Source organism: Meriones unguiculatus, chromosome 7 (assembly GCF_030254825.1).
Source record: "Meriones unguiculatus strain TT.TT164.6M chromosome 7, Bangor_MerUng_6.1, whole genome shotgun sequence".
Lineage (NCBI taxonomy): Eukaryota > Metazoa > Chordata > Mammalia > Rodentia > Muridae > Meriones > Meriones unguiculatus.
In genome coordinates this window covers 79380517-79405232 of record NC_083355.1, presented here as the reverse complement: position 1 = coordinate 79405232, position 24716 = coordinate 79380517, and the positions used below count along the sequence as shown (strand labels likewise).

The 24716-nt window shown below is 39.6% G+C and overlaps 1 protein-coding gene across 1 annotated transcript in view; it reads left to right on the top strand.

Moving 5' to 3' along the window:
- Ccdc175 (coiled-coil domain containing 175) overlaps window positions 1–24716 on the top strand; it is a 60866-nt gene that overhangs the window by 20346 nt on the left and 15804 nt on the right. The window contains exons 5-10 of the mRNA XM_021645508.1: window positions 1110–1338; window positions 3012–3134; window positions 4806–4915; window positions 10654–10735; window positions 14376–14512; window positions 16988–17098. Coding sequence (XP_021501183.1) covers window positions 1110–1338; window positions 3012–3134; window positions 4806–4915; window positions 10654–10735; window positions 14376–14512; window positions 16988–17098 — 792 coding nt within the window. The remainder of the gene's footprint in view (window positions 1–1109; window positions 1339–3011; window positions 3135–4805; window positions 4916–10653; window positions 10736–14375; window positions 14513–16987; window positions 17099–24716) is intronic.

Below are 24716 nucleotides of genomic sequence, written 5' to 3'. Positions count from 1 at the left end.
CTGGGCAACTAGAAACTATGGAAGCCTTTGAGTGTGCTTTCCTTAGGCCTGCACCTTGTGTGTGAGTGCTCTCTACTCAAACTACCACCACAACCACCATGACCATGGCCACAACCATGACAACCACCACCACCACCACTACCACCAGTATGAATAGTAAAGGTTTTTAGCTTGACTTGATTTCCTCCTTGGACTGATTCCCTTTCCAGATTTCCCATGCTCGACCCACAAAGCATGCATTAACTCACTCCCTCACCAAGCCTCCCACTCAGGCTGCTTTTTATTATATCTCCTTTGTGATATTTGGCCCCTGCCAAATAAACCTCCCAACAGCCAGTGTCTGTTTTCCCAAGGCTTCAAGTACCCCTCTCCTGCCTTGTCTCTAACCCCAAGGACTAAACATTAGGAAAGGTCTTTGTGTTGCAAGAGCCTTTAAAGAGTGAAACAGAAATCACACCAGTCATTCCTTCTTTTAGTCTTTCTTCATTACCACTGTGCTGGATGTTTCTCCCAGCATTCCGTTTGTCCTCAGGGAGGTGAGGGCCACAGTGCATGTGTGAAATCCATGACTCAGTTTGTGGTCCAACCTGGGTGAGAAGATGAGAATCAGGTCCCAACCATCATCTGAGCAGCAAAGATGGCTGTAGTCTCCTCTTCCCTAGGTTCTGTCCCAAGAAAGGCTGTTTCTCTTGGGCCTGCCCTATGGTATCAAGGTGACTGAAAATGTAATAGAATAATTATCTTTCTTTGGTTTAATGACCTGCCTCAAAACAGTCATTTGGTCAAATTCTACTCACTTTTTCAAAACAACTTTTGACTCATACTTTAAGCTAAAACATCCTTTAATATACCGGCACAAGGAGCTAGGTGGGGTGAGATGCAGTAAGATGACTGACATTTTAGCAGGGGCTAAAAATGTTGCAGAGTGAACACTTATTCTGTTTCCTTATATCCTTATCATGTTTAAATTTAACCCACAAAGACGGTAGGAAAAAGAGCATTCCTTATAATGCCCTTCTTTGTGAGGGCTCATGTCAGTCTAGGGTCTCTAAATTCCTTTCTCTACTGAATGCAGTCCTTTCATACCAAGAGTCATTCTTTTCTCCTAGTGTAAAGCAAGCAGAGCTGGCCGAGAAACATGCAGAGTATGTCCTGTCGCTGAACCAAACCATGGAAGAAAAAGCCACAGCCACTATCGACATAAACAACACCTACACCAAAATAAACATAGAGAAAGAGGAGACAGAACACCAAAAGCGAAGTCTGCAAGAGACAAATGAGCTAGTGGTAAAACATCAAACAGAGTACAATGAAATGAAAGAACTTTTGACAGCCCAGGTAAGTGGTAGGATTTGATTATTATTATTATTATTATTATTATTATTATTATTATTATTTTAATTCAGAATTATCTTGAATCTGAGGCAGGCTGTGATAAATGTCTTCATCCTCAAGGCTAGCTGGTCAGTATGACTGTCCACTAGGAACTTCTAAGTCCCACTGCTGTGAGAAGCTCGTGGTTTGTTGGTTTGTTTTGGTTGGCTGGTTTTTGGAGCCTGTTGGAGAATTCATTCGGTTGTGGATTGAGCTTACGGGACAGGATTCATGGGTAGTGGCCTCATGCTGGGGTAGAGATAAGAAGTTTGCTACCATCTTTTACCTGGTTCTGCTTCTGCATAGACAGAACCTAGGCATCAGACAGAACACCCACATGCTTGCAATTCCAGCCACAGTACCCTGAGACTGGAGTAGCCTTCTGACAGGCTGCCAGGCCCCGGTGCACAAAAAGCAAACTGTATTGAGGCCAGCCATTTCCAGAGGCCAGCCATTTCCAGAGGTCAGCAGCAGAGGTAACCACTGCCCCTGCTGCCTCTGAGGAGCCTGCATACCTGCTGGGCTGTGTTAACCGAAGTCTCCATGCAATTGCATCATGATGTTGCATTTATCAAGGTTTCTTGGTTGCTCTGGGAAAGACAGGGCTGTCTCTGTTCTTACTCTACAGAAAGGAACCACGCTCAAGACAGAAACAGCTTCAGGGTCTTTGTTGTATCTTTTCCAAGGTGGGAATCAGCATAAACTCAGGGACTTCTTACATTTAGTCCCTGAGCCACAGTTTCCACCTTCAGACGCAGGAAATCAAACTTGAGCTTAAATGAGGCAACATTAAAAGGGAAGGGAAGAAAGGAGGTTAACATAGTACTTTGCTTTTTATGGGTGGTTTGTTGTTTTTTTCTAATTTTCAACAAAATGTACCTATCACCAAATTTCCCTCATATGTATCTGCACCCTGATGCAGAGATGTTGACTATCATCACATTCATTCAAAATAGCTATGGTGGGTGGTTTAAATGGAAAGACAGACAGACAGACATAGCGTTCACGGAGTTGTAATTCAATATGCTTCCTTACGCCTTTCTGTTCATTGCTACTTTGTTCTTGATCATTCAGTTTGCTGAAAAATTTTTTTGATTTAATAAGAGTCACTCATTTCACTAGAGTCTGACATGTGACCAAATGTTTGATTTTGATAAAAACAAGAAAAAGTGTCCAAGAGTATAAGCTGCCCTGTCTTCAGTAACTTTGCATACGTCTCCTTTAGCTGGGTAGTATGAATTAGGGATTCTAGACAACTAATTACTTCCTTCACTCGCCTCATGTCCTTAGTGCATGGTCCATATGGTACCCATTGTTGCAATGTTGTTGCAATAAATCAGTACGTACTAAGATACTTTCATCTGTTCTTAGCCGTGGTCATTGCCATATTGCTCCTGTCAATATACCATTTCAAAATCTCTTAACTTCAGTTTGTCCCATAGGATTCATGGTTTTGTCTTGCAAACGCGGAACTAAGCACACACTGGCTTTGTTTCATTTTCTTTTAAATTATTAGTTTACTTAGATGGGAAATGGCCCGTTCAAATTGAATATTAATTAGGTTGACAAGTTGAAAGATCTTTCTCAACTCTGTTGTGCTTATGGGCTTTTTAAATGGCTTGTTGTTATCACAATAGCTGAAAGAGTTAAAGGAATTCTGTGACACAAGGAGAAAAGATACTTATACTAAGAAGAAACGTTTGAACCGATTACAAAATAAAATGATAAGAATGAAGAGAACAGTTACTTCCAGCACAATGGTAAGAAAAAATAAACAACATCTTTCTTTAGCCCAATCTGAGCATACCAGTTTAAAAAAAAAAAAAGCTAGCTTATTTAATTCATCTTCCTGTTATTCTGGGAGAGTACTGATGACAAGTTAACATTTCTTGACACTTTCTTTAAAATATTATAGCATGTACAGATTATAATTGATGGACCAAATACTTTGAAAATGAAAACAGCATATACATATATATATATGTATATGTATATATCAATGCCTATTAATCTTTTATCACAACTAGCTGAAAGAATGGGTCTGTAGTGCCTTTCTTCTGTGTATACGGAAATCATGTGCAAAACCACACAACACAGCAGCCATCATAGGAAAACCACCTTTTTTTTCCCTGCCGGAATGCAGCAGTAGTTCCAGCATGTTACATGAAGTACACGTGCTAACCTTAATTTTAATATGCCCATTAGTGCATCTGATTATCACAGCATCTGTAAGGTGAAATACTTCTCTCACATATAGGTGCGTAAAGAGACCATCATCTGTTTTTAGATTTCAACATGGTAGAGCTGCAGAAGTCACCCGTGGCTTAAGGAAAATTGTTAAGCAAAGCCTTGTGTCTTCTGCATGCGCAAGCTCATACCTCCTGTTTGAGCCTCATAAGGCACCAGGAAGCACCCCACCAGTGGAGTTTAGGGAAGTGAAATGTAAGTTTTCACATTCCAAAGTTTCTAAGGTCAAGTTAGGCAGCCATAATAATCTGACCCCAGATCCTGTCGTACCTCCTGCTATATCCAAACTTCACTGTCCCGTCAACCTGAACTTACAGCTTGGCTCTACCAGCCTATTAAACGATGCCATGGGTATAATATTGGTATGGACTTTTGTGGAGATTCCCAAAGTCCAGATTGAGGGAAGCACAGACTAACACGCACATTTAACGTTCAGTTTAGACACCCCTATGGCCAGGTCAGACTGATGGAAAAGACTGAAAGAAAAAAAAAATGTTGGCAGGAAAAGAATTGAATGTGATTCTTCAAGTAGAATACCTATTCAAGGCTGGCTGAGAGCTACGGACAACGATTAGCAGGCTCAGAAGTTTTGCTTGCATATATGATTTATGAAACCCAAACTGGAAAATAGGAACTTGGGCAATGAACATCAGGCCTAATCCTGATGATTGAGCAGTCCTTTCAGCATTCTGCTGATTTTTAGAATTTCGGTTAATTCTAGAGTCGCGTTCCTCCAGTTCATCACATGATGCTCTAGAGAAACTACTTTGAATAGCTTTTACCCTCTTGGGTGACTTCCTAGAGAGTTATTAAGTTAACATCTGTCCTCACCTAAAGAATGGCTCATTCAATTTCACCTCAATGAACAAAAATGAGTTCATCAGGGGACACATGCACACATACAGATATGATACACACACATACAAACACATGTTTTTCTCACTATTGTCATTAGTCATCTACTCTATCAAATTTTGGGTTTTCATTTTGTCTCAGAATTGTTGTGTGTGAAGTTGAGCTTATCAGCAACAACAAAGTCATAAAAATCATCTTTTTTGACTAAAGGGTGGCCCCATCATAAAATTCGAATGAGTGATATATATAAAACTCTTAGAGAGCCTGAATTACTGTTGTGAATCATTTGCTGATGACTGGCTGTCATCTCACTGTGGAATTTTCAATAGATTCTTAGTGATCACGGTATAGAGATGACACGGCTCCAGGAGTCAATAGAATCTTGGACGGCCAAGGTGGAAGAAATTAAGAAAGTTTGTGGAACTTTGGAGGAAAAACTGTAAGTGTGGCACTTTATTTTTACAGGTGCACGTCTAGATGCTGATCACTCAGCTTTGTTTTTTTTTTTTTTTTTTAATCACCTTAACAAATTAGCTGGTATAAGCAATCTGCGAAGATACAGACTTCCTTTGGTTCGTAGTTGTAGATGCTACAGACCCCGGCCATGCGGCTCTACTGCCCAGCATACATGCAGAGACAGCACATTGTGAGATTAATGTATGGCATAGAGAATCCATTTGCAATACAGGAACAAAAAAAAAAAAGAAAGCAAGAGATTGTTGTTCCACTGTCCCAATCAGGAACTTGTCCAATGCCCTTAAAGCTGCTCTGGGATCCGTCTCTTAAAGCCCCTGGAGTCTCCTACTGTTACTACCCTGGAGACGAAGTCCTTAACTCATGAGCTTTTGGGAGACGAGTCAGGCTTCCAAGTGTAACAACTGCTATGCTGCTTTCGTCATGAGAGGCACATCTTCAGCCGTAGATGGAAACCGTATTTAATCTATCCTAATCTGTGAGGTCACTCTGTAGAGTCACCCCTTCACTTTGAAGTTAGCCAGACTTTCAGATGATTTGTGGTTTGCAGGGGGGGAGGGGGAAGGAGTGGGTGGGAGAATTTCAGGTGATACAGACGCTTGACAAGTGAAGGAGCTCCTTGGAAGGTGATTAGAGTGAGGAACATTCTAAACCAAAGTTGTCCTCATCATCCTCATCCTCCTCATCCTCATCATCCTATGGGGAACAGCTTTGCTGGGGAATGCCATGAGTCCATAAAACACTCAGCCTTGACTTGTACATTGTCAAAGGGTGTTACATAATTCACTCAGAAAGCACAGGGAAGCCTCAGACAAAAACCATTCCTATAGGAAGAACTACACCCAGAACCTGAAGGAAGTCTCTCCTTCATCCAAAAGGATCATGGTCTGCTTCCTTTGAAGAATGTGTGTCATCCTCCTGTCTTTGCCTGTGCCCAGCTCTCCCTCCTTGGTGAGCACATGTAAGAGCATGGCTGTGCCAAACCTTCTGAAATGAGCTGTGACCGACCTAGCCCATCAGCCACAACTGACCAGCAGACCCTCTGAGTTCACCTCAGAGTGTAGTTAGCACAACTTTGCTTCCTGGACCAGTCAGGTCTGGCCATAGAAATGGGATCTTTGAACGTGGCTTTCTGTGCCCACCCCAGTGATTCACTGACATCTGGGGAGACAAACTGCACCCCAAGAAGATCCCTAAAAGACAAGTAACTTTGCTGTAGAATATCTGTACACGTATTTGAATGCTTTTAATTAAAGTTGTATCTTCTAAAATAAGAACAGCAGAATGCAGTGTTAATCTCCCGTCACAGGTCCATATATCTGCACAGATCTCTATATTGGGTATAAGATTTTTAAAACAGGAATGTTCAGTAAATACTATAATTAAAGCTTAAGGAAAATGCTGACATAATAGTTTCAGTTCATCAATATTTCTAAGGAAAACTACTGAAAATGGAGAAGATGTGAATTATTTCTCTTTTTTTTACTTTTGAGATTATAATGTAATTGCATTTATTCTTGCCTTTCTTCCCTTCACATCCTCTTGCCTACCCCTGCCAGCTCTCCTGAAAATCCATGGCCTCTTTTATCACTAATTGTAATTGCATTCATATGTGGATATGTAAACCTATATTAAGCTCCATTCAGTCTATATAATGCTACTTGTATGTATGTTTTCAGTGATGGAGGTTTGACACTGGACAGCCAATTGGTGTGCTCTTTCCTGGAGAAGAACGCCTCTCCCACTCCCAGCTTTCCTCAGCTGCCTATACTTTTTGTGTGTGGAGCTGAGCCATTGTAGGCTTTTCCCTGTCTGCTTTGGCATGTTCACTGATGTCAGTTTTGTTCAGCTCACGTGTATTTTATGTTCTGTTTTGTGTTTTAGGTTAAAGAGCTAATGGTATGATTCTTTGTGGCTTTTTTTAAACATGCTCACTGGTATTTCATCTACCATCTTCTATATTTACCCTCCTCCTGGGTCCCTGAAGAACCCCTCTTTCCCGTTTCCCTGATCATATCACTTGGACGCTGCCTTTTGTCTTTCTATTGCTCCCAAACTCCCCTACCCTGGCAATGGTCCATTTTTTAATTTCTGGATTCTATAGTTACTACAGGCTATGTACTCACATCTGAGCCCCCAGATGTCTCTCTGAGTCTGGATCTTTTCTCTTCAGTTAATATGATGTTTTCTAGTTCCATCCATTTGCCTGGAGAGTTCATGGCTTTGTTTCTCTGTACAAATTAATAGCATTCCATACATATATGGACCACATTTACATTACTCATTCCTTGGCTGAAGGACCCCGAGGTGAATTCCATATCTGAGCTTTGGTAATTAGAGCAGCAACGAACATGGCCGAGCAAGCACCTGCGAAGTGGGCTGTTGAGTCCTTTGGGAATTTGCCAAAGAATATTGCGGCTGGGCCCTATGGTGAATTTACTTTCAGATTTTTGAGAATTCTTTACACCGGTTTCTGTATTGTCTGCACCAGGCTGCAATCCCACCAACAATGAACTGAGGGTTCCCTTTTCCCTGCATTCCTTCCCAGCGTTTGTTGTTGGTTGATTGTTCATTTGGTCTTTGCCATTTTGACTAGGGTAAGATGGAATCTCAGTTGTTTTAATTTGCATTTCCCTAATTACTAGCCTCAGTTAACATTTTGGAGAGATTTTTTTTAGCTATTTTCTTTTTCTTCTTTTGAGAGGCCTCTGTTGGGGACATTTTTTTTAAATGGGTCATTTAGGGTTGACTGTATTTGAGTTCTTTGTGCACTCCAGATGTTGATCCTCTGCCTGATGTATAGCTGGTAAATAGGTAAACAAATAGATAAACAAACAAACAAGTTACCTCTTCTATGGGCCTCTTCTTTATCCAGCTCATTATTTCTTTAGCTGTGCAGATGGTTTTTTGTTTGTTTTATTTTATGAAGTCCCTCTTGTCAACTGTTGGCCTCAATTCTTGGAAAACTGGAGTCCTGTTCGGTAAGTTCTTCCCTGCGCCATGTCAAATATGGTTTTCTTCTAGCAGTATTTCAGTATTTGGGGTTTTGTGTTTAGGTCTTTGATCCTTTGGTAGTTTTTGTGCAAAGTGGTAGCTATGGCTCTAGTTTCATTCCTCTATGTGTGAATGAGCAGTTTCCCCAGCACTGCTGGTTGGAGATGCTCTTTTGTCTCCATTTCATGTTTGTGATGTCTTTGTCAAATATTAAGTGTTTGAAACGGCATATTCTCGAATTTGGGGCTTCCGTTTCCTCCCATTGATCTACATGTCTGTTTCTGTGCCAGTACCATAGTGTTTTTATTACTGTGGCTTTATAATGTGTCTTAAGATCTGGAATTTCTCAGGGTTGTTTTGTCTATCCTGGTTTCTTGGTGGTTTTGTATTAACTTTAGGAGAGTTTTTCCCCCCATTTCTTCAAAGAATGGGGTGGGGACTTTGAATCTGTAAATAGCTTTTGGTAGAATGATCATCTTCACAACATTAATTCTACTAATCCATGAACATGGAATGCATTTCCATTGCCTTTATCTCTTTCTTCAGAAGTTTAGCATTTTCATTGTAGAGGTGGCTAGGTTTTCATTCTGTGGCTAGGTTTATTTCTAGATATTTTATTTTCCTTGAGGCTATTGTAAATGAAAGAGTGTCTGATCTCCTCTCTGTATCTTTGTAGTTGTTGCATAGAAAAACTGCTGATATGTGCAAGTTGATTCTGTATCTTGCCACATTGCTAAAAGTTATAATTTCTAGAAGTTTTCTGATAGGATTTTTGGGATCCCTAATGTATAGTATCGTATCATCTGCAAATCAGGATAATTTGACTTTATTTCCCACTTTTGTATCCCTTTAGTTTTCTTCTCTTTCCTTATTGCTCCATCTAGTACTTTGAATAAAGTACTGGAAAGAAATGGGGACCATGGACATTCCTGCCCCATTCCTGACTTCAGTGAGATTGCTTCAAGCCTTTCTCCATTTAGGATGTTGGCTGTGGGTTTCTTGTATAGAGCTTTTATTATGTTGAGGTATGTTCCCTCTAGCCCTGCATTCTCTAATACTTTTATTGTGAAGGGTGTTGAATTTTGCCAAAGGCGTTTTCTGCATCTGTTAGATGATCATGTGAAACTTTTCTGTGAAATCCCACGTATAAATGTATTGGCTTTCAAAAAGTAAACGTATTGACTTTCATATGTTGAATCTTCATGCATTTCAGGGGAAAAAAAAAGCCAACTTGGTCACAGTGGGTAATCTTTTTAGTGTATGTCTATATTTTTTCACAAGTATTTTATTGAGTATTTTTGAGTCTGCTGGCCTGTAGATTTGTTTATTTATTTGTTTGTTTGTTTGTTTGTTTGTTTTTCTTTCTTTCCTTCTCTCTTTTTTGTTATATCTTTACTTGCTTTGGGGTTTAGAGTTGATACTAATTCTGTGGAGTTTAGGAGTGCCTCCTCCAGGATAGAATGCCAAAACCAGTGTCATCTGTAAACACATAAAAAGTATTTTTACACTCTGTCTTAGCTAGGGTTTTTATTGCTGGTGAAGAGACGCTATGACCACAACAACTCTTATACAGGAAAACATTTCATTGGGTTTGGCTTACAGTCCAAAAGTTGAGTTCCTGGTCATCACGGCAGGAAGCATGGTGGCATGCCGGCAGACATGTTGCTGATGAAGGAGCTTGAGAGTTCTACCTCTGGATCTGTAGGTAGCAGGAAGAGAGAGACACTGGGCCTGGCTTGAGCATCTGTAACCCCAAAGCTCACATCCAATGAGTCACTTCTTCCGACAAGCCATCTCCTAACCTTTGTCAAGTAACACCACTCCCTAATAACCAAGCACTAGAACATACGAGCTTAAGGGTGTCATCACCATACCTGAATACATCCAGGCATATCCATCCACCACCATCATCGGTTTCTGATTAGTCTGGACTATAGCTCTCACCTCCATTTTTATTCCTCCATTTTTTTTTCTTTCTTGACAGACATCCAGTCCTTTTTACAAGCATGGATTAACTCCTGACGTTCCTCTGCCATAAAGATTTCTCCCCAGTTCCCTTCAGAATCCCATGTGAAATTCTGCCCAGCCCTTATGACCATAAGTGGCGTAGTCACCATTTCTCACTCCAGTCATCCTTCCACCTTTACAATACCTAAGTTTATCTCCAGCCTCTGTGTCTTACCCCTCCCTCCTGAGGACTCTGAGATCTGTAAGTGGCTAGCTTCTTCCAGCACTGAAGTCTTTCACAGATCAGCCCCAAAGAGGTCATCCTAAACCACTTGTCAGTTGTAGCATTCTTGTCCTCAGAGTCTTCCTGTCTTTACCCTAGTTTGCATTCTTTGGAATATGTGACGCTGTCTGAAATGTAGTTTAATTTGTATATGTCACTTCTATTCTGACTACTCACTATATTTATTTCCCATAAAAGAAAGGATCTGACATAATTTTGTGTTCCTTGTACCTGGTACAAATTTTACACAGTGCATGTGCTCGTAATTCTTCATGAACACATGAAGAAACAAATGACATTAATTCAAAATAATTCATTTTTCTTTCAAGAGAATTAATTAAAGAAATTGCATTATAATAAATACAGAAAAATAGGTTATACAGCGATAAGGCCAAGATATTTGTGGTATCATAAATAAGTATGGCTTTGTGGAAAAACATATTCTAATACTCATGTGTTTTGTCTCCTGTATTCATAAGGAAATTTTTTCAAGGCAACCAGGTGGATTTGGATAGTGACTCTTTCACCACGAAGTCTGGGTTCCTGACTGACATACATCAGGTAGAGAGACAGAGATGACAACTGATAAATAGATTTAATTGTTTAGCTACTATACTAAATATACAATAAATGTTGAACACTTCTAAAATAAGCTTTCCATAAACTACTGTGATGCTTCACGGAAGCCGATTCAAACAGTTTTTACTGCTTCTCAACCTTCCTAACACTGAAACCCTGTGATACAGTTCCTCAGGTTGTAAAATTATGTATGTTATCACTGCATAACTGTGATTTTGCTACTGTTATGAATCATAAAGTTCTCTTTTTTTTTTTTTTTTTTTTGGAGATAAAGATTTGCCAAAGGGGTCACAAGACTTAGGTGGACTCCCTTTGCCGGCGGGGCTTCCTCTTCTCTTCCCAGGTGGCCCAGAGCACCACACCCTCTCCTTGGGGAATGTCATGTAGCCCTTAGGGAAATTACAGGTCCAACTTCCTTTCTCCTGATAAGACACCTCTATGCAGACGAGGCATTCCAGTACCCCAAGCCCCCAGCCAATAATTTATACCTACCCTAGATATTTCTAGCCTACCCCACCCCCAAATTCTATATAACCCTTGTCCATCCCAAATAAAATTGAACTGCCTCACTGAAGCTGGTCCCGCCAGTCTGTCGTTTCTGTTGCACACGCAGGCTCTCCGAACTTCTCTTTCATCATTTCTGCTCTCTTTGCCCTCCTTGAACTATCCCGGTTTACAATCCCAGGCATGGGGGCGTCGGTCACAAGCGAAGCGAAATGAATGAGATCTGGTTTTGGCTACATTTCATGTGGTTTGGTAGCTTTCTATGAGGAATAACTGTATTTAATGGACGTGTAAATCACTTAGGAAATATAACGTTGTTGCTATTGTGTAGTATCTGTAAAGCATGACATTTTTCAGCATCTGATAACCTTAGTGTTACTTAAAGGTACTTGAGTTGGATTAATCACCTGAAGGGTGCTCGAGATATTTTATTTTGCTTCTTTTTTTATCTATTTCTTTTTGTCTTTTTGTCTTTTTTCCAAAGTCTTGTTGTTATTTTGATTTTTAAAAGTTTATGCCAGTACATTGCTGACCCTAACCTGTTTATTACAAAATACCACATATACACTTAACAGTAAATAAACGTGCATAAATATTATATATATTCTGATGAATGTGATTTTTAAAATTTTTAATAATTTTTATTTTTTCCTTTTTGGTTAATTCTTTTTTGTAGCCTATGTCACAAATATATTCTCTGCCATTGTCTTTTAGATCTTTCAGATTTAAGTCTACAAACCATCTGGAATTTGAGTATTCATATATGTCTTGAAACCAAGGTCAAGGCTCATAGTTTTCTCAATTAAGTAAACCAGTTCTTTCATCTACTTTAGTATTTTTGTGCTATAGCCATAAATAAAAAAGAAATGACATCATAGATACACACACACACTGTAGAATTTCTGTCCTGTCATTTGAACTATTTATCCTCCTCACAGTATAGCAATATTATTTTAGTAACTTTTAAGTCAAGTCTTCCTAGATGAAAGGCAGTTTTACTAGTCCTAGTATTATGGCCTGTTAGGAAGCCTGTTTGACTTTTGACTGGGTTTGTCCTAAGTCTAGGAAAGCTCTTGAGAAGGATTTCATATTTTTACAGCGTGGAAGCTTCTAGTCCATGAAGACAGTCTATACCTTTCTTGGATCAAGTCTTCTGTTCGGTTGGCTGGTTGGTTGTCTTGTTTTGTTTTTAACTGTTCAGCTGCACTGATGTATCCAATCTTTTCTTTCAACTTACCATCAATAGGGTTTCTCTCTTGGGCTTTATCTGTTCATTTGTTTGCTCTTCTTTCTTCTCCCTTGGCTTGTTCATTATGTGAATGTCTGTGTCTTCTAAGTTCTGCTGTCACTTGCCCCTGCTGCTGTGCCGCCCTGTCTTCCTTTGTAGACTCTAGCTGTGTGTGTGACTGTCTGAGCTCAGACATGCACCTCCAGTCTGACTTCCTCGCTCGCTGCGTTTCCTGCTTTCCTCTTTCCACCACAGGACTCTAGAGAGGACTGTCTTGTTTGTGTTCTCAGTTTGGGCTATTGTATGACTCAGTTAATAAGTGTTTGGTACCTTTTCAAGTCTGCTATCTTGTCCTACCATTTCTAACTCCCAGCTGTAGTGGTCACACATTCAGATTTCCTCATAATAAGCAGCAGTTGTGTAGTTTAGTGTTTGATAATTTTAATAGTAAATATTTTCATGGGCCTGTGGTCTGTTGTTTCTCCCTCTTTTCTTGGTAAACTGCATGCTGGCTATTGGGCATTTAAAATGTTTGTAACAATTTGATACCCACGATGATGACACTTTTTCTTTTTTTCTTTTTTTCGGGAGAAGACTTTCTGTCAGACACGTGAAGTGTTACCAGTTCCAAGTTACCTTAACCCACCTTAAGTGTTCCTGGAAACGCCCTTTGGCGTCTCAGCCTACAGTGATGGTGGATTCACCAGGCCTAACATCTAGATTTTTTTTTTCCCTCTGCCTTTGTCCCCTGAGCACCTAAGAAAACTAAATCTCAGTTTCTCTATGGCACTTTCCATATTGGTAGATGCCCTAAAGGTAGAAATAGTCTTATGTGGCAGCCTTTTCACTCCGTGTTCTTTCATTCTACCAGGGCAAAGCTGACTCCTCCCTCGTCATACTGTTCATTATTTAATACAAATAAAAAGTCTATTCCTACCCTATTATTTTCATAGTATTCAGCCAGAGGGTTTTTCTGACCTATCCACCATTCCTACTCAACTTAACTTTCTTGTTTCACTTAAAGCCTTTCAATATAGACTTCCAACTATGAAATCTCACCTCTTGAAGCACATTAACGGGACTGGGTGGTTTTGCTCATCTTCAGTCAGAACTACAGTCATCCTCCTGGGCTTGTGAGGGGATTGGACTCAAAACATTTCTGTTAAATTCAAAATCTGTCCTGTAAAATATCATGACAATTCCTCTATAAAACTTAGGCCTGCCCTCCCACACACTGTATCTCTGCAGTATTTACAGTACTTTTCGTATTACTTCATCCATGGGAATTCCATAGATACATAGAAAAATCCAATTTTTTTTTTTTTTTTTTTTTTTTTTTGTAGAACCTCCTGGAATTTCTTATTTTTCAACTATTCCATCTGTATTGGGTTGGAGGAATGGATTTACCCTATTCACACTTTGGGGGGGAGGGGGATGAACAATGCAGAGGCCCCGTTCTACTTACCGTGGAGTAAAGCATAGTCAGAGAAGCTTTGAGGGACGGCTTCTGTGAGAGGCCATGAGCTATCACACTGTATATCCTGGGAAAAGGAGACAAAGTTCTTACTTCATGATCCCTGGCTGTTTATACTATCCCTTTTCAGCACGAATTATCATTCTATTGCTTTATGTCAATGTTTACAGCCTATCTGTCCATTTGTCATAATTTCCAGAAAAAGCTCCAAAGCACACATTTGCCTATTTGCTCTAGAATTAACTCCCTCTACCTTATTGCGAGATCCGCTGTGTCACGAGCAATGCATGCAGTGCTCCAGACATTGCTCGTGACACGTCACCATCTCCAAGGAAGCGTGAGTCGGCTCCTTTAATTCTGTTTCTCTCTCTCTCTCTCTCTCTCTCTCTCTCTCTCTCTCTCTCTCTCTTTTCTAGATAGGTGGAAAAATGCACAAGCTGCACATGGAGAACAAGAGACTCCGCGAGAGCCAGCAGGGCCTCCTCAGACAGTATGAGCTTGTCTTGAAGGACGAGACTACCACAAATCTGCAGAGACAGAAAATCTATAATGAGTATGTCTGCCTGTGTGAATCAGCGTGCCATAGTTACGGGTGCCTTCCTTGCTGTCCAAATGCTGACTGTCCATCTAAGCTCCTCTCAGTTTCCAACTCTGTTGACAACAAAATGCCCATTATCCAATAGTCAATAAGCACACTTCTAATCTGCCTCTATGGTGCTAGGAAATACTTTTCTCATCTAGATCAGCTCAAATCCAAAAAAAATTAATGCCTGATTTACGCCTGTAAATCATACTTGGGAAATGATTGCTGTGTGAGGCTTTTCAGTTTGCTGTAATGTCCACCTTTGTCAAAAGCTCCCTCCTTGAATGCATCCCCTTTCTCAGACAGGAGTCTGGTTAGCTTGCAGTGACTTCAGAAAGCATTCAAGAAAATAATTTCTTGTTCGCTACCTATTGGACTCCATTTGGCCCACCAGCCTTGGTAATTCCACCTCCCAAATAATTCTCCCCTCTACTCCCTTCTCTTAATTCAGCCTCTTCCCTTGGCTTGCTTCTCAACAGATTTTCTCTTCTGCCTCTCCACCCCCAGCTCTTTAACCCAACACCTTTCTATAACAACTGAATATCATATCCTTGGTCTTATTGGGCTACAGAGAGACCAGAAAAGGCATTCTGTCTTATTCGGTCCTGTAGGCCTGGGACCTCACCCATTGCCGTGATGTTTACTTTATAAATATAACAGAGTGGTATCTTGAAAAAAATGAAATCATGTAAGAAAAAGCCCACATAGTAACCCAAAGTTACATCCCATAGAATGTGACTGCTATGTACAGGTCCGCTTATGTGAGGTGGAGTTCATGTTCATTGTTGTAGCATTTAAGTTATAGAGTTTCTGTAATCATTTTGGCTCATCTGATTGCACAGAATGCCAGCTGTTAAAATTTCTCTAGGGCAAACCTTCCCCCAGATCAATGCTGGAGTCACCACCTAAAAGAGTAAGATGAGCTCACGGCAAATGACCATAACACTAACAAATTCACTGTCACTGTGGCCTTTTGTCTTCAGCTCAGTCTCCATAATAAAATGCCATCAACCAACTGGCTTTAACAGAAATTGATTTGCTCAGCTGTAAGACTGGGAGTCTGCAATGACGGTGCCAACATGGACATCTTTGGGGTCTAGTCAGGACTCTTCTCCCTACTTAAAAATAGTATCAAATAGTGTAAGTCTTCCTCATTCTCTCTCTCTCTTACTCTCTCTCTCTCTCTCACATCTCTCTCTCCCTCCTTTCTTCCTCTCAACCTCTTTTCTCTCCACTGACATAGAGAAGGAGGGAATTTTCTTGCCTCTTCATAGAAGAGCACTGATCTAATCACAAGGACCCCACTCTCAGGACTTCACCCGAACTAAACCACTTCCCAGTTCCCAAAGATCACATCCCAATATGTGCCCAAAACATTATGAAAACACTGGATCCTTAAACCTATGCATGACTCTTGAACTCAAACAAAGAAATATTAACTCAGAGAGCACATGCTGCTGTGCTTCCTGCATCACGTTAGGGTGGTTTTCAGGGTGAGTCACATAGACAAGGTGCTTTCCCTCCCAGAGAAGTTCTTCTCACCATTGGGCCATTTACACAAAACCATGAACCTCCCCGAGCCTCATTTTCTCTGCTGCCCATCAGGACAACAACAACAAAAACCAACCAGAAGAAGTCTCGTTGGTCTGCTCACCCAGTCAGGGATGGGTTAATTAATGCTTTCCACCAGTGAGACAGGTATCGTAGACCTGATTTTAAAGGTGTCGAAATGGAGACTTGTCCACAGCTAAGGTTTCTTGTCCAAGGTCCCATTGTAGTTCCAATATTCAGCCAGTCCTCAAAGTAGGCGTGACTGGTTCCTGTCCTTTTTCAGAGAACAAACAAAAAGCCTGATGGAAGTTATAAATGTATTGGGAGAGGCACAGCCACTCAGGCAGATGAGAGCTGTACAACTCTCTGCGCTGTCTTATGTTACCATTGTCCTTAGAACTCTTTCAGTGCTTTGAAGAGTTGTAAATTTCATGAAAGTCCTGCCTATACATTTATATTAATTCACTGCTGGGGCAGAGATTTGTTTGTTTTGACTGATTGATTTGGCTTAATTACTCACAATCTAAGCTTCCTCAACTCTTTCAAAATTTTTTGAAAGTTTGAATTATTTTATGTGTTTGAATGTTTTGATTGCATGTATATATGAGCACCAGGAGGTCAGAGAGGGCATTGGATCCCTGGGACTGGAGTTAGGGATGGTTGGGAGGTGCCACACAGGTGCTGGGAATCAAATAAGTGTTCTTAACTACCGAGCCAACTCTCCAGCCCCCAATTCCTTTTAAGATAATTTATACATGCAATTTTTATCTTGCATTGGGAAATAAAGATTAGTTTTTGCCTAGCCTATCTAAGACTCTACGTTCAACCTCCAGTTCCTCAAGATGATCATCTCAACCTCCAATAAAGTGACTGCCACTTTTTTTTTAATCATAGAACTCAGAAACAGCTGCAACTTATTTATCAGAAAGAAGCCTTCCTACGACAAAGAAAGCTCGACATCAAATCTATGTACGAGGGATTTGAAGCCCTTCAGGAACTTCAACAGTATGTCTGTGCCCTTGGCATTTGAAACTTTTACTCTTCTCTGTGTTTACTTCTTTATACCAGAATAACAAGTCTATGTGGACTCGAAGGGTATTAGAAGGAAGCGAGTTCAAAATTAACTCTTTCCGTCTCACAGTTCAGAAAGGTCTATGCATCTTTCACTGAAGGGGTAGACAGGTGCGACAGAAGCTAGGTGATGCAAAAGATGGACGAGGTTTAGGGCCAGTGACAAGCATGTGCCTAACCATTATCTCAACACTGTTTACCAATATCCTTCATTTTTGTCACTCTAAGTCATTTACCTTTTTTTTTCCTAACAAAGTAGGGCCTATGTCCAAATTAAATTTTTCAAGGTAAATATATATAATTTATGAAAAAAATATGTTAATATCTTCGCAGAAATAATCGTTATTAGTAGTTTGCCTCGCATACCTTTAAATGCATATTTATATAGAGAGATTTGTATATATCATGCATATTTAAAGTGATGTTTTATTACTCCACAACTTGATCTTTCACTTAAAAATATGTCTGTGCAAAGACTGAAACATTGCTTAACACACTTGCCTCGCACGCCCAAGCTCTAGGTTCAGTCCCAGCACCACCATAGCCAATGAAGCAGAAATAAAAGACTGAGTAAGACCCAAGACTTTGAGACTGTGAAAGAAAGAAAGAAAGAAAGAAAGAAAGAAAGAAAGAAAGAAAGAAAGAAAGAAAGAAAGAAAGAGAAAGAAAGGAAAGAAAGAGAAAGAAAAGAAAGAAAGAAAGGAAAAAGAAAGAAGAAAGAGAAAGAAAAACATTTTAACATTCAGGCATAAACTTATAATGTTCTGAATAGGTCCCCAGACATAACAACAAAAACTGACAGACAGCATTGCATCAAGTTATAAAGTTCTTGGACAGCAAAGGAAACAGTTACTATCATGAAGAGAAAGCTCAAAAAACAGGAGGAAATCTTTTCCAGCCACTCCTCTGGCAAAGGGTCACCATCCAAAAATGTACGAAGAACTCAAAAAATAGATAGTAGTTCATTCAATGAATGTGCAAATGAATGAAACAAATCTCTAAAAAAAAAAAAAAGACACAAATGGTTAACTAATACATGATAAACTGTTTACCCTCCTTACCCATAAAGGAAATGCAGATAGAAACCACACTGAGATTCCATCTCACCCCAGTAAGAGTAGCTACCATCAAGAAAGCAAGTTATGGAGAGGATATGTACAAAAGGGAACATTTATGCACTATTGATGGCTACATTAGTGTAGCCACTATGGAAATCAGTATGGGGCTTCCTTTAAATAAGCAAGCGAAAAAAAAAACAAAACTTAAGCATAAAACTACTACATGACCCAGTCACTACATCATATTCCTGGATATATGAAATATATCTAAGAAATATATATATATCTAAATATACATAATATATATATTTCTTATATATATATCTTACTCTAAGAAATATATATATAAAATATATATATAATATAGATCCCTGAACACCTATATTCACAGTAGGCAAGTCACAGATAGTCATCAACAGAAAAATGAATAAAGAAAATGTAGTTTTGGAAACAATATAATTATTCATTGTTTTCAACATAATGAATAAAAAAATGTGTCATTTGCAGGTGTGGATAGATAAACAAGTCAGAGTGGAAGACAAATTCATGTGCTTTCTTTCATGTGTGGATTTCTAATTAAAAACAACATGAAAATACAAAGGAAACCATCTGGGGAATGGCAGACTAAAGGGAGGGAGAAAAGAGGGCAAAGAGAGGTGACTACAAAGTACATTGAATACATATATGAAGACAGAATAATAAAGCCCATATTTTGTATAGACAATGGCCACTAATTTAAAAGGCATTTTAAAACTCTATCTTTGAGAATGATAAAATAGCTATGGCAAAGTAATAACATTTGGAGAAACTAATGAAGGAATATGGGGCTGATTTACATGTTTTTAAATACTTACCCCTTGACTTCAAATAATGTCCAAATAAAGATCAAAAAGCTTGCCTGTATGAGACGTGGTTCCTTACTCTTTTCTCCAGTTGCACACTATTAACTGATCACACAGGAATTCTAATGACTAACATTTGGCTTCTTCTGTTTCCTGTTTTACCATTTTTGAAGTTGAAGTTTTCAACTTGCCTTCTCCTGCCTATGCATCTCTTTTTACCAGATTAAAGGGGAAGCCATTTATAAAACAAAATTATTGCACAAATGTTCTACATAAGTACGTATCGTATCCCACTGGCAGAGGATCTTCTTCTATTCGTAGTTTGAAAGAGAGACAAGCAAGACCAATACACATGAACTAGCTAATGAACCATGTATGCTTGTGAAAATGTAGTGTAAATTGTAAAAGAACAACTAAAAGAACCGTGGAATCAAGGAGTTCTCTTTGTTGTATAAAGCTTTATAAAAATTCCAAATATTCTGGATTTTAGCCCTCTGTCAGCTACAGCGTTGGTAAAGGTCCTTTCCCAATCTATATGCTGTGTTGTTTTTGTTTTTTTCTGATGACAGTGTCCTTTGCTTTACAGAAGCTTTTCAGTTTCCTGAGGGGTCCCACTTAGTGATTGTTGATCTTAGAGCCTGTGCTGTTGGTGCTCTGTTCAGGAAGTTGTCTCCTGTGCCAATGAGTTCCAAGCTGTTCCCTACTTTTTCTTCTAACATGTTTAGTATGTCTGGTTTTATGTTGAGGTCCACTTGGACTTTAGTTTTGTGCAGGGTGATAAATATGGATCTATTTGCCTTTTTCTACATGTAGACATCCAGTTAGACCAGCACCATTTGTTGAAGATGCTGTCTTTTTTTGATTGTACTGTTTTGGCTTCTTTATCAAAAATCAAGTATCCATAGGTATGTGGTTTTATTTCTGGGTCTTCGATTCCATGGATCCTCTAGACTGTTTCTCTGCCAGTACCATTCAGTTTTTATTACTGTGACTAGATAGTACAACTTGAGATCAGGGATGGAGATACTCCAGAAGAAGTTTTTTTTGTACAGGATTGTTTTAGCAATTCTGGTTTTCTTTGTTTGTTTGTGTGTTTTCCCATATGAAGTTGAGAATTGTTTTTTTTTTTTTTCAAGTTCTGTAAAGAATTGTGTTGGTATTTTGAGGGGAATTGCATTGAATATGTAGATTGCTTTTGAAGTTAAACACCAACAAACCAGGTAATTCAATTAAAAAATGAGGTACAGAGCTAAACAGAGAATTCTCATTAGAGGAATATTGAATGGCAGAGAAACACTTAAAGAAGTGTTAATGTCCTCAGTAATCAGGGAAATACAAATCAAAAAGACCCTGAGATTTCACCTTATATCCATCAGAATGGCTAAGATAAAAAAAAAAAAAAAATCAAGGGACAACACATGCTGGAGAGGTTGTGGAGAAAGGGGAACCCTCCTCCATTGCTAGTGGGAATGTAAACTTGTACAACCACTTTGGAAATCAATCTGGCGCTTTCTCAGAAAATTAGTAATACTGCTTCCTCAAGATCAAGCTATACCACTCCTAGGCATATATCGGAAATATGCTCAACCATACAACAAGGACGTTTGCTCAACCATGTTCATAGCAGCTTTATTTGTAATAGCCAGAATCTGGAAACAACCTAGATGTCCCTCAACCGACATACAGATACAGAAATTGTGGTACATTTACACAATAGAATCAGCTATTAAGAACAAGGAAATCATGAAATTTGCAGGCAAATTGTGAGAACTAGAAAAGATCAGCTTGAGTGAGGTAACCCAGAAGTGGAAAGACACACATGATATATACTCACTCATAAGTGAGTATATATTACTTATTATTCGACTTATAGTATAGGATTATCATACTAAAATCTATAGTCCTATAGAAGCTAAACAACAATGAAGACCCTAGGAAAGATGCTCAGTCCTCATTCAGAAAGGTAAATGCAATAGACATTGGAAGCATGAGAAGACAGGGAACAGGACAAGAGCCTACCACAGAGAGTCTCTGAAAGACTCTATTGATTGATGAATCGAAGCAGAGGCTGAGACTCATAACCAAACCTTGGTCAGAGTGCAGGGAATTTTATGAAAGAAGGGGGAGATAGAAAGACCTGGAGGGGACAAGAGCTCCAAAAGGAGACTAATAGAGCCAAACAAATAAACAAACAAAACAAAACAAAACAAAAAAACCCTGGGCCCTGAGGCCTCTGCACAAACTGATACCCCAACCAAGCACATGCATGGAGAGGACCTAAACTCCTGCTCAGATGTAGCCCGTAGAGTCAGTCTCCAAGTGGGTTCCCTAGTAAGGGGAACAGGGGCTTTCTCTGGTATCAACTCAGTGGCTGGCTCTCTGATCACCTTCCCCTGAGGGGGGTTCAGCCTTGCCAGGCCACAGAGGAAGACAGTGCAGCCAGTCCTAATGAGACCTGATAGGCCAGGGTCAGATAGAAGGGGAGGAGGACCTCCCCTATCAGTGGACTGTGGGAGGGGCATAGGAGAAGAAGAGGGGAGGGAGTGTGGGATTGGGAGGAGACAAGGGAGGGGAGCACAGCCGGGACACAAAGTGAATAAATTGTAATAAATAATAAACAAAAATTAAAAAAAAATAGTAAAACAAAAAAAAATATTCTAAATATTGAAGCTAAAAATTCTATTTGCTCGTCACTTCATGATAGACAGACTGTTACCTCACAATACACAGGGTGATGCATGATTTTGTTTTGGTTTATTTATTATTTTTACCAGCAGGAATTATTTATTTAAAAAGTTAGTGAGTTCCTTGGTGACATTTTCATATATGTACACAATGTACTGTGTTCATGGTCACTCCCGACATCCCTCCATTATAATTTGTCCCGTCTCTCATCCTACTGGTTCCCTTTCATATTCTTTGTTTTTTTCAATGAAGATTCTAAGATATGTGAGTCTGTAGTATTTGCATACTACAACCAACCTCTATCCATTTTCCTGCAACTGACATAATTTTATTCTTTATGGCTGAATAAAGAGTACATGGTACACAAATATTTCCTCATTCATTCATTCATTCATTCATGGGTACCTAGGCTGGCTTGTAGCTTGCCTGTTGAGGCACCACAGTGCCTTGGTGAACATGAGCATGTGGGCATCTACTGTGTGATGACCTGGGTTTTTGTGTGTGTGTGGTTTTTTTTTTTTTTTAGGTGTATAACAAGAGTGTCATTAATCAGATCATTTGAATGTTCTATTTTTAGTTTTCTGGGGAACTTCCCTATTGATTTCCATGGAGACTGTACTAACTTACCTCTATTTTGAAGTATTTCTTCTATGATTTTTCTCTAATGGTTTTAGATTCTTACACTAAGGGTTTTTCGCTCCATTTTTGAATATGTTACTATGTAGGGTGAGAGATAGGGATGTAATTCATTTTATTCCTCTACATGTGGACATTCAAGGCTTGTTTTTATTAGTTACATTTCTGTTGCTGTGAGAAAAAAAATACTACAACCAAAAGCAACTTAAAGAAGAAACAATATATTTGTTTTCTGCTTCCAGAGTGTTAGGGTCTGTAATGATAGGGCAGGCATGGCAGCAGGCAGAGTGAGCAAGAAGCCAGTCACTCACATCTTTCATCCACACAGGAAGCGGGGTGCACGAGGGGGAAGTGAGCTGAGGCTGTACATCCTCAAGCCCATTTCCGGTGATGTACTTTCTCCTGTGAGGCTGCTCCTCTTATAAAGCTGCCTAAGCTTCCCAAACAGAGCACAGGAAGCAAGTGTTCAGATACGTGAACGTATTTTGTTTCACTCCATCAGTCATGTTATTAGTGCCTTTGACTCATTTTGAAAGTACATTTTTATACAGGGTGAGGCATAGGGCTCTAATTTCATTCTACTACATGTGAATATGCAATCTTCTGAGCGCCATATGTTTGTAAAGGTTGTCTCTTCTCCACTGTACATTTTTGGTGCCTTTGTCAAAATTCAGATGTCTGTGTGTCTGGTTTTCTGCCAGTACCATACTGATTTTGTTGCTATGGCTCTTGATGATCATTTGAAAGCAGGCATTGTGATACTACCAGAATTGTTCTGTCTGCTTAGTGATGCACAGCAAAGCCTTAGAAAACAAGCCTGAACAAAACCTAATATTAGTAGCTGGAAAGAAACAGTGATGATCATAGTGTAAATGAAATGGAGACCAAAAGAATGGTACAAAGGATCAGTGACACATAGTTGGCCCTTTGGAAAGATTGGAGCATCAAGCACTTAGCAAAACTCAGCAGAAGAAAAAGAGACAAAGTTGCAAGAAGGACAGAAAGACATGGCAACTGAGGCCACTGAAGTTCAGAAGAACATTCCGGAATTCTTTGAAAATGTATAGTCCAACAAGCTAGAAAATGAATAAAGCAGTAAATTACTAGACACTTACAACCTACCAAACTTAAGTGAAAAGGATACAGACCACTCAAATAGATCTGTAATGAGCAACATGATTGAAACAGCGGCAGAGAATCTCCCCAGAGGGGAAGCCCAGTCAGGAGCTGATGGGGAACTCCGCCAATCCTCCAGAGCAGAACTAAACTCTTCACATTACTCCATAAAACAGAAAGGGAAGAAATGCGGCTAAGTTCATTCTTCGAAACCAGTATTACCTTGATACCCAAACCAGGCAAGAACACAACAACAATAAAAGAAAAAAAAAAACTATAGAATACTTTTCCTTATGAGCTTGGATAATCTACAAAATGCTTGTAAACCAAATTCACCAAAACATACAAAAGATGATACCTCACGACTGAGTTGTTTCATTCCAAGGATGCATAGACTCAGGAAAAGAAACCACGTGATCATCCTAATAGACACAGAGAAGTCTTGACAAAATTCAAATTTTTTTCATATAGAAAGTCCCAAAAGAAACTACAGAAATGCTATGACACACCTAAACCCAATAGTATACTACCTGGAGGAAAATTGAAAGTATTTTTTTTAAAGTTGAGTAAGAATCAAAAGTGCTCACTCTTTTCACACTTACTTAACACAGCACTCAGCCAGAGCAGAAAGACAAGATGGGGGGAAAAAAAGAATGAATGCAACAAGAAACAAAGGAGCAGATGATTTGAATACAGGGCAGTGATGGGGCCAGCTTACAGGACAAAGAAAGACAGGTGGTGATAAAAACTTGGCACATAGCAGTGGCGCTATGGGGTGTGACATTGTATTACTGAGAGTTACAATTGCTGTGACGAAATGCCTGAGGAAAGCAACTTGGGGAGGAAAAGTTTTATTTGGTTTGCACTTCCACATCCCTATTCTTCCTCAAAGGAAGTCAGGACAGGAACTCAAACATGGCAGGAACCTGGAGGCAGGAGCTGAGGCAGAGGCCATGGAGAGGTGCTTCTTACTGGCCTGCATGGCTTCCTCAGCCTGCTTTCTTATAGAACCTGGAAAGGCTCGCCCAGTGCTGTCCTCACAGTGGGTTGGGTTTGCCCCCATTGATCATCAATTAAGAAAATGCCCCACTGGCTTGCTTATATAAGCCTGATCTTGGGGAGGCATTTTCCCATCTTTGATTTCCTCCTTTCTGAGGGCTCTAACTTGTGTTAAGTTGACAGGAAACTAGCCGGCACAGACATGAAGTACAGGTT